The sequence below is a fragment of the Cynoglossus semilaevis genome, chromosome 8 (assembly GCF_000523025.1).
Source record: "Cynoglossus semilaevis isolate Cse_v1.0 chromosome 8, Cse_v1.0, whole genome shotgun sequence".
Lineage (NCBI taxonomy): Eukaryota > Metazoa > Chordata > Actinopteri > Pleuronectiformes > Cynoglossidae > Cynoglossus > Cynoglossus semilaevis.
In genome coordinates, this window is record NC_024314.1 from 22472949 (window position 1) to 22483106 (window position 10158).

Here is a 10158-nt window from a genome sequence, read left to right on the forward strand (position 1 = left end):
AGGAGACTCGAGTCTCCACAAACCCCTCCACCGGCCCAGAAAGCTGCAAATGGACCCAGTGATTTCAGCCATGCCTTGACACCTGGCTCTGCCCATAAAGCCTCTCTGCCCAGTCTGAATAACAACTCCTTCAACAACTCCTACATCAGCAGCGACAACGATTCAGAATTTGAGGATGAGGATTTCAAGCGTGAAGTCGGTCGGCTCAGAGAAAAGTGAGTGATCTGTTGTTCTGCTTTCTTTTGGACATCGTTGGATAAAACCTGACTTTGTTAATTTGATTGATTTTCATGTTTTAAAAACCTTTGCTTCCAGGCACATGCGTGAGATTCAAGCCCTTCAATCTCGTCAGAAGGAGGAAATAGAAAGTCTCTTCACCAGGCTGGGAAAGGTAACCTTTGGCCCTGCAGCTACGGATTATGTTTGTGACTGAATAATCTAAAATCTAAAGTCTTTTATTTGATTAAACAATAATTGAGAAAAACAAAATATAAATATATATTATTTTTGCTTTGACTCAGGTTCCTCCTGCTGCAGTGGTCCCTCCAGTTATTGCGCTGCCTGGCAGAAGGAGACGGCCTACCAAAAGTAAATCCTCTAAGTCGTCCAGAACCAGCTCCACACACGGCAGCAAGAGTCCACTACAGCAAGGTAGGCTCGTGATCCTCCAGTCAGTCAGTTCACCAGTCACTGTTACAGCCATAGTCCACGATGGCCACTTTATTTTACTTAACATTTACACTAACATCACATCATCTCTGTGTTTACGCATCTGTGTGCACATTTGTGTGTGTATATCTGCTTGGTTACCTGTGCATGTGGGTGTGTGCTGTTGCAGACTCGGAGCCTGATTTCTGACTGCTTTTCCTTCCCCTCTCTCTCTTTGTTCTGTGTTAAATGTGTGTGAATGTGCCAATGTTTGGGGTGACGGATGGGGTTTTTTTTCGTACGTTGTCCTCATATATGTGTGTCCTTATTCTGTTGTGTGGCGGTCCCGCCCTGTCCTCTGCTGTTCCCCGTCTTGTGCTATTTGTAGGCAGCACTTTATCCGCCCAGAGCATCCCAACCATGTACTCTGGGCAGCTGGCCCTGTTAGCTCCAGGAGGATTAGCTGATTCAAGCAGCAGCCCTCTGCCCCAGCCACTTAAAACCTCTCCCTCCAGCGATGCCCTGTGTTCGGCCTACACCAGTGAGGCAGCGCTCTCTGTCCCCAGCCTGGGGGGTCCCACCCCAGGTAGGTCTACTGTTGGGATCTCTACCCTGGAACTCATGCACTTTTCACCCTCCTGTGGTTTATATTTTCTGTCTTGGTGTAGAGCAGTGTGACGGTGAACTGTGATGGTTACTTCACGTCTGTGTGTTCTTCACTGGTGTCTCTGTCCCTCTCTTTTATCCTTTCCTCTTGTCTCAATCTCTCGCTCATTTCCTCTCTGTTTCTTCCTCTGTCTCCTCATCATCTTCTTCTCATCCCTCACCTTCCCTCCTTCCTCTCTTCAGGCTGTGCAAAGTTCAGCTGGGGTTCGGAGCGTTTGGCCTTCAAGCCTGGTGGCAGGAGGACGCGCTTTCTGAGTACGCCCTGCTTGGCTCTTTGTGTGTAACGCTTCACTTCTTTGCTCTTCTCTTTTGTCCGGCTAAATTGATTTACTGTGATTCTTTTTTTCTTCTTACTCCTGTATCAGTTGTGTCACAGTCAACTGACTTCTTTTAGGTTTTTCTTTTTTAACAGATTATTATTATACTTGCAGTTTCAAAAAGAAACCTAAAACATCATCATTTTACAAAATGAAAGACTCCATTAGTGGCTGTACTCTCCTGCTATTAACACAACAGCAGAAATAAATAGAACATGTTAAATACAGAAAGTTGCTCCAAGCAAATTATTTTCCTGAGCATATTAATGGCCTACTGGGTTTTTTTTAAGGTATTCAACACAAATAATAATTTAAATTAGATACATAAGCTGCAAATCCTTGTCTTTGTCACAATCAGGCAAAAACAAGTTAAGATTTAATTAGCTAATAGTTCTTTTAGATGTTTTTATCGAACATTTAGGGTATAAAAAAACATTTTAATGTTATGAAATATAAGGATAATGATCATATCTAGCGATGTGTAGCTTAATGTTTTTGCCAGTAGAAGAACAGTTATAAGTGCCTCTAAACCCTCTGCAGCTCAGACCTCTTCTCTCCCTTCCTACCTCCTACCTCAATCCTCGTCCTCACTTCTTTTCTTCCTCGTCTGCTCCTCAGTCACTGCACAGCCAGGAGCGGAGTGAGAACGACCTGGGTCTAATAATGTTGACAAGTAGCATTCAGAGCTTTAAAAATCTCATACATCCTTCTGTTAGACCAGGTTTTTCTCTGGCCCTGGGAGCTGTAGAGTGGACTTAGAGTCGCATCAGAAACTGATGTTTGGTACATGATAACAAGCCATAATAAGGGCGAAACTATTAACTATTAATTTTATTTATTATTTTAAGAAACCACAATCTAATAGCTATTGATATTCATTACATTATTAACATTATATTAATAATAATATATAGCATTAGTATTGTAATTTGGTATCTGTGCATCCATAGTATTAACTGTTAATCTCAGTATTTTTGTTGTCATTTTTTGCTCACTTTTTAGAAGCATTTTTAACTTGGTATTTTTCAAGACTCTCTCTAACCTTCTGAGCCACGACAGATGAAATAACACTGGAAATTTCACATACACTTGAGCTTCATGTGCTGTTAATTATCTTTTAATATGATGTCAGGCAGCTCATTACCACAGCTTTTCTCTTGGATCTCTTGTGTTTGGTTCTTGGCTGATGTGAGCGGGGTTTAACTCTGACTCTCTCCCAATTCTCCAATTGTTGTCTTCTGGGCCGCACAGGGAAGATGGTGAAAAAAGTCTGCCCCTGCAACCAGCTCTGTAGTAACTATCTCTCTTTTTGGTCTTTCCTCCTTCCCTTCATCCACCCCTCTCCTCCATCTTTGCACTTGCTTGCCCATAATCCTGCTGCTCACCCAGTGCTCTGTGGATATAGACTTTGATATCCTGCCCTATTTAGATTGAGATCAATTCATTTTTTTCAGCCAGGAAAATGATCAGAGACATTGATGATTTATTCTCCTCTGATAAAGATTAGTATCTGAAACAACTGAATTGACCTCTGACCACAGGCTCAGACTGAGAGTGCATGCCTTTATTCCTCTGAGCAGCTGTCAAACCTTTTATTTTCTCTCCTCTCCTCCTACATTCTGGCTAGTGCTCTGAAATACATTTCCCAGAGTCCTATGCTGCTGCAGTCAGTCATGACTCAGCATCTCCAACCTCATATTTATTTTCCTCCATTTTACTTCACATGATGTGACAGATTTTTTTTTTGCCATGCAACAGGATTAGCAGTGTTTTGTCAATGGGAATGCACACACGTACTGTTTGTAGTATTGAATCTATGCAGTAAAAAATAACTACGTATACAATTTAACCTCTTACAAGTAATCATATTTTGAAATGATTTCATTTTAATTAGTCTGAATCAAACAGTCTTCATGTTAATGTTGACAGCTATGTCTGATGTTTATTATAATCTGTCATTGTGTCACTTAGATTTATTAAGCCAACAGTTTTCTATATTAATCTTTATGCTCATAAAATCCAATATTACTGGTATAATCAAGGCATAAAAGTATAAAAATATCACTAGTGTCTGTTCTGCAGGGTGTAACATTTTAATGTTTCCATTCATGCTGAATTTAAAAAAAAAGAAAAAAATACTATATCCTTTAACCGAGCTCGATTGCCATCTAGTGGTGAGTTGAAACATCTTCCTAAACGGTGGCGCACATGTAGCAGTATTTTACAGTGTCTCTCTTTGAGGGTTTGCTGTGTATGTTTATAGTCACAATTACACCAGTAATAAAAATTAATCTGCAAAATTTAATTTGCTCATCTGCCCCAAAGTCTGCCCTGACCAGTGACATGTAACAGCCCCCTCTAATGGACAAGACAGAAGACACATCCTCATTCATCGTCATATGACAAAAGCTTAGTCTGATGTTGTAGTTTGGACAGTATCTCACATCACTTGTTTTTCTACTTTTGTCTGTTCTCACAGGGACTAACAGCACCAACGCCATTAGCGGGTCAGGAGGTTTGGGTCAGAGCCAGTCGGGTTCTCAGTATCTGGCGTCCAACTTGTCTGTCCCCAACCAGAGGAAAGGAACCTTCACCGATGACTTCCATAAACTGGTAGACAACTGGGCCAGAGACGCCATGAACCTCTCACAGGTCTGATCCAGATTTGAAGATAGATAAAATACACTTGCTAAGTACACGGCCAGCTGAACAGAGAACGAGCATTTCAGTTGAAAACCTTGTCTCCTGACAGTATCTGGATCAGCATGTTTTTGAAATACAACTAATTTAAAATCTTATCCAATCAGGTCATTTATAATAAAAAAAACTGGGTTTTTTTTATAGCTTTCTATTTTGCTTCAACATTAACAAAAAAACAAATTTTCTTTAGGGTAAGAGAGGAGCCAAACCGCTGCAGCAAACTCCAGCACAAGGACACAGCTACGAGGTTGGTACAGACGTGAACACCGGGGTCACTGATGGGGTTAGGGTCAATGAAAGGATTTAAAGTTGAGGATTTTTTGTATGTAACACGTTCTCATCACTGCAGGTCATCCAGTCAGCAGGTCTGGGCAGGAAGTACTCAGCTCCCAGTCAGCTGTGTCCTAGCACCATTGGAGGCTCTGCACACCTACCCACAAACCCCACCGCTGCTACCTCCGTGGCCGCCCGCAAGGGCTCCCTCAGCCACCCTCCAGCCTCCCCCCCCCCGCCTCAGCCCCAGCTGCCCCAGTTCATTCACTACGCCCCCACCACCGCCTACAGCGCACAGTGGTCAGGTCCAGCTCACGCTTTGCCAAACCTGCACCAGGCTCCTGCACAGCCTGGGCCCCTGCTGGTCAGCACCTCGCAGCCCGTGGGGCCCTACCCTACACCACAGGGCCAGATCCCCGGGCAGGGTCCATTCCAGGCTTTTCATATGACCAACATGTTGCAGAAGTCCATCAGCAACCCCGGAGGACCCAACCTAAGGACCACGTAGGGCTCGGCTCAGGGGCTGACTTTGAATCAAAGCCCAGTGGACCTGGTGTGGAGCAGAGCAGGTATTTTGTTTTAGGCTGGAGGAAAAACACACCGGACGCCGACTTGAAGCCGTCACACACCTGAACGCAGCCAAGCATTAATATTTCTGCTCAAGAAGGCCTGTGACGGCCGGGCCAAGTGCTCAAGGACGAACAAGTGAGTGCAATGTTAAAGTCCAAAGAGGTTCCGACAGGGTCTGGGCCTGACGCACCTGACTGTGTGTGTGTCCTGTTCTGTATGTGGGCTTTAAGATGCTTTAAACCCAGTCATCGCTCACTTCAGTGGGAGCATGAATCTGGAGGTGAAGAAGAAAGAAGGTGTCGATGATGTGAACGTTGGCAGGTTGAGGCGTGTCTTCTCCCTTCAGGAAGTGTTTTTTTTTTTCTCTTTAAATTCAGTATTTCTAGAAGGTATTTTTCTTTCTAAGCCTGTAAAAGCACAAAGGATGTCGAGAACAAATCAAACTAATGCACACAGTGAGTTGTTCCTGTTCAGAGAGAGAGAGAGAGAGAGAGAGAGAGAGAGAGAGAGATGGAGGAGGGGTGAGACTCCTCTGTTTCCTGTCCATGTTGATAGAGCACTTAATAAACAGTTTAACAGTCGATTGTGTCCAAACAAACGCCCCCTCACCGCCATTACACCATCCCTCCGTCTGCCCCCTGTTGCCATTAACAGCAATAACAACAGAAAATGAAGAAAACATGAGGAAAAAAAAAAGTGGCCTTGACGTGAGACTAACATCAAGAAACGTCTGTACAGTTAGTGTTTATTTTTTTAAATTCCACCTCAGATGATTCCATGAAATGTTGTTGTTAATTGTGAGATTTTTTTTTGTTTTTGGCTTACGATCTGACACACACACACAAACACACACACACACACACACAGAGTGTTGTAGATGTAGCAGCTGATTAAACATCCAAAGACTCAAAAACTCAGTTCTTAGTTTCACAGTTAGGTTTGGTTTCAATGTTGGTGTTGAAATGATTTACAGTGTACGTTCCTGCTATTATCATTTGTTGTTGTGAATGGTTAACTATATTTAAACTGAAACGTGTTCTGTAGATGGACCTGTTGTACACACACACACACACACACACACACACACACACACACACACATCGATGCACGATGTGAAAACACTGTGATTCTTGTTGTTTATTGACAAATGTTGTTGGACGACATTAGTGTTAGCGTGAAATAATTAATAAACACAGCGAGCGATCGATCTGGGTCCTTTCACTTTCAATTCACTGCTTCCTGCAAATGAGTCCAAATGTGAACATTTACAAAAAAACAAAAACTCTTTTCAATAAAATGTCCTCACGTCATTGGTCGAGGACACTTCCGAAACAAATGCCTTACAAACAACTAATCAACTGCAGCCTCAGTCCAGCTTAACAATCGATTGAATTGAAAGTTGAAACTGACTCCAAGCCTGATCGTAAACGTACAGAGTGAACATCAGGAGGATTGATATTTAGATTAAAAAAAAAAGTTTAAAGCTAGCTATTTTGTCTCTCTTAATACAGTACTTATGTCGTATATCAGACACTTTAAACAGCCCTCTCCTTCCCTTCATCCCCTGGTTGTGTTAGATGAATGTGAATGTATAAACCAATGATGTCCATCATAATGTACTTGAAAGAAAAGTCTGTCTTTTTTTTTTTTTTTTGCTCTGTCTTTGATTCCTCCTCTTTAGAGCCTCTGGTGAAAGTTAGAGGTTTTTACTAGTGCCTTGCATTCTTCCTGTTGTTTTGGGATTTTTGTTTTGTTTTTTTGAGGAGGACGTTTGGGGTTTCTTGAGTTAAAGTAAGCACAGCATGCGTTGACGGTCCGACCCTGTACAGATGGTGGCGACGGTTGGACCCTGTTAGTGGAGCAGAGTTTGCAGTAATAGTAGCTGCTGGGTTTTTTTTTCTGCTGTGCTACAGCTGGTTGGTGGTAAGAAGAGAACCTTGGTTAATTTTCATATTCGTTGGACATCTGAACGAAAAGAAGTCACTTGATTAAACACAGTGTGCGTTAAGACTTGAAAGATGCTCAAAATAGCATTCCAAGTACAATGCAACACAAGATGCCTTTCTGGTTGTGCAGCCTAGGATTCATCTAACAGGGCCTAGGTTAAAAATCATTTAATTGAGAAAAAACAACCAAAAAACAATTAATTCTAAACGTGCTCAAAAAATGTTGCAAGATTAATGTAACATGAACCAACACGCCTGTTTTAAATATAGGTAAAATTAAGTCCCAGTATTTAAAAACTAAATATGGATCCAGTTTTTCGTCTGTGTAATCCCAAACATACCCAAGTTATAATTTCAAGTGCAACGCAACATGAACCACTGACAAAAACAAAATGGTTGTCTCCAATCTGGTCCTAAAATAAAACTGGCATATATCTGTGTCTGTCGCTGAGCTCCAGTCATGTCACATGACCTCATACAATTATCTACAGTATCAGCAGTGTGTACTTCTAATGATGTCATGATGAAATTAACCAGGGTTCAAAGTTCATCAAACCTAGTTTCATATTACATTACTCCGCTGCATTCAAACTTTGGATCTGCACCTTTTTTTTTTCCTCCTGCGCTCCAATGTCAGCTGACGAGTCTAAACCTCTGGTGACTGGAAGAGGGCGCTGTTGGAACAGTGTTGTTCCTCAGAGGAGAGACTCTGTGCTGTGTTTTACCCACGCTCCCGAGGAGGTGGTTCTTTATCAGTGCCATTTTTTTTTTTCAGGGTTTTTAATGTAAATGTGAGGGGCGGGGGTCGAGGGTGTTCAGGTGTTAAAGATTGTATTTGAAGCTTGGACCACTCCGTACTTTAGAGGCACTGGCTCCAGTGCAGCACAGTCACCAAGAAGGAAACCAGGAAGTGGTTTTATAAAAAGAAATGTTTTTTCTTATCCAAGTATAATTTGCTGAAAACCTCTCTTATCTCAGACAGCAGTCGTCCCCCTGGTGGCCTACAGAGGAAGTGATTTGATTAACCTTTTACAGAGAAGTCGTTTGACCTTTTTCTGCCTTTAATTAATGTAATTAATCGACCAAAACGTATCCACAGACCAAAGTTATCACACTTATGTCAGAAACTGTACGTAAAAGAACCCGTTGCCAAATCTTTAGTCCCCGGTTTTTAACCAAAGTGTCTCCACTGTTATCTGAGTGAAATAAGTAATAAATGATTCAACCAAATTAAGACAGTAACGAACAACTATTTAATTGGCTCTTTGAATTGAAAACATGTCATTTCAGTTTCAATGTCATTGTGGTTTGGTTTTTTTTTTTGTCTTTGTCTTTTTGTGATGGTTAACTGAATTTCTGGTATTGTGGATAAATACGTGATGTTCGAGGACAACAGTTGACATTTGACCCCATATTCTGCACTTTTTGGCTATGTGGAAATGTCAAGTTATTTTTTTTAAATCATTATCCCCATCAAATGCTATATTTTATCTGGAGCTCTATACTGTTCTGTTTTTTTTTTCTTTCATTATCCCCATCAAATGCTATATTTTCTCTGGAGCTCTATACTGTTCTGTGTTTTTTTTTCTTTCAGTATATTACCAGAACAGATTATTTGCAAAAGTTGTACAAGAACTTGTTGCTCTTGTCTGTTTTTCTTGGTAATACCTGCCAAGTCTTGCGTTTCTTTAACTACTACACGTTTTGTTGAAGCTGTGACTAATCATCGAGCCACTTTACTTTACAGTCCTGCTCTGGAGTCCCGTCGATCAGTCGTCAACGTCACCCACCTCTCTGTGAATTCATCCCATAGATACAGTAGGAACCTTGAGTGGATTTACCTGCTTCACTGTTGCTTCACAGGAGTGACTTTTCTACTGTCATTGTTTTTTTCTCCCCATCCCACCTGACTGCTCTGAGGTTACAGTTTGAGAGTTGTAGTAGGATGGTATACTGTCGTTTTTTTTTTTCTCCCCCTCCCACCTGACTGCTCTGAGGTTACAGGTTGAGAGTTGTAGTAGGATGTGAATGTTCTCTGCAAAGTTTGAAATATTTGGAGTTTTTGTCATCGTTCTACTGTAGTCTTCTTTCATTCTTTTTTTTAAAAACAGGCTTCACAGAAACACACTTCCTGTACTGTCTGTTGTAGCTCTCTCCTGTGGATTGATGTAACATCTGTCGTTCCGCTGGTTGTTGCCAAAAAAAGTTAGTTTTTATTTCTCACTAATGCCATGTCTTTGCTGTTCTAACATCTAACATCACCTGACCAGACGCAGTGGTTGGTTTGGTTTCTCCTGTGATCTGTCTGTCAGTGATAGATTAGCTTAAAAACACACGAATAAAAGAATGAAAGAAAAACATCAATCCACGTAGAGAGTCATTGGCTGTCGTCTATGGTATGTTTTGCACTAAGTATAGAGTGTTCAAGCTTCATGACAAAAGACAAACTGCGCTTTGCGCTACAATACAGTGAAATTTGTTACTTTATTTGTAAAGACTTAATAAAAGTTGTTTAAATGAGTGACTGCTGCTACGTCCGTCCTGTTTTTGTTTTTTAATGTCCTTTAAATGTAATTCCAGAATATCACTCCAAACAGGAAAAAAGGAACAATATATACAATGAATATTCAAAAAGACAACAATCACCATAAAAATATTTTCCAACAAGTACTGAGCCAAGAAAAATACACCCAACTCCATAAAATATAATGTGGGTGTTGTGGAAATAAACTGTGGCCTCCTGTTTCCCTGTGTTGGGTCAGGAAGCAGCTTGTAGTGAGGTGACTGATTATGTCGGCCTGGATACAGCCAAAATAACTCCGTCAGTCCAGAGGAGGAGGGAAATGGAACCGATCACAGTAAACATGTGTATAAGGACCCAGAGTTTGAGACCACCAGTTCTTCAAGCTGCTCAAAGTGTGTCGACAAGACATGACAAATATACGTTCTCTGCCAATGAGACTGATCAATCATGTAAGTAAATAAGTAAAGACAAATATTTTAGTGTAACAATTGGCCTAAAAACACACACACACACA

General features: G+C 41.3%; 1 protein-coding gene and 1 long non-coding RNA gene across 2 annotated transcripts in view; one reads left to right on the top strand and one right to left on the bottom strand.

Moving 5' to 3' along the window:
* The window catches only part of wnk1b (WNK lysine deficient protein kinase 1b), a 56017-nt gene extending 47648 nt beyond the window's left edge, over nt 1–8369 (top strand). The window contains 10 exon segments of the mRNA XM_025058006.1: nt 1–16; nt 18–215; nt 316–391; nt 522–651; nt 1037–1234; nt 1498–1569; nt 2883–2924; nt 4111–4283; nt 4522–4578; nt 4681–8369. The exon segment at nt 1–16 is cut by the window's left edge and continues 49 nt beyond it. Of these exon segments, the coding sequence (XP_024913774.1) occupies nt 1–16; nt 18–215; nt 316–391; nt 522–651; nt 1037–1234; nt 1498–1569; nt 2883–2924; nt 4111–4283; nt 4522–4578; nt 4681–5112 (1394 nt within the window). The 3' untranslated portion in view covers nt 5113–8369.
* A 1104-nt stretch (nt 8370–9473) lies between these two features.
* The window catches only part of LOC112487386 (uncharacterized), a 1802-nt gene continuing 1117 nt past the window's right edge, over nt 9474–10158 (bottom strand). The window contains exon 2 of the long non-coding RNA XR_003050440.1: nt 9474–10081. This is a non-coding gene — a long non-coding RNA (uncharacterized LOC112487386). The remainder of the gene's footprint in view (nt 10082–10158) is intronic.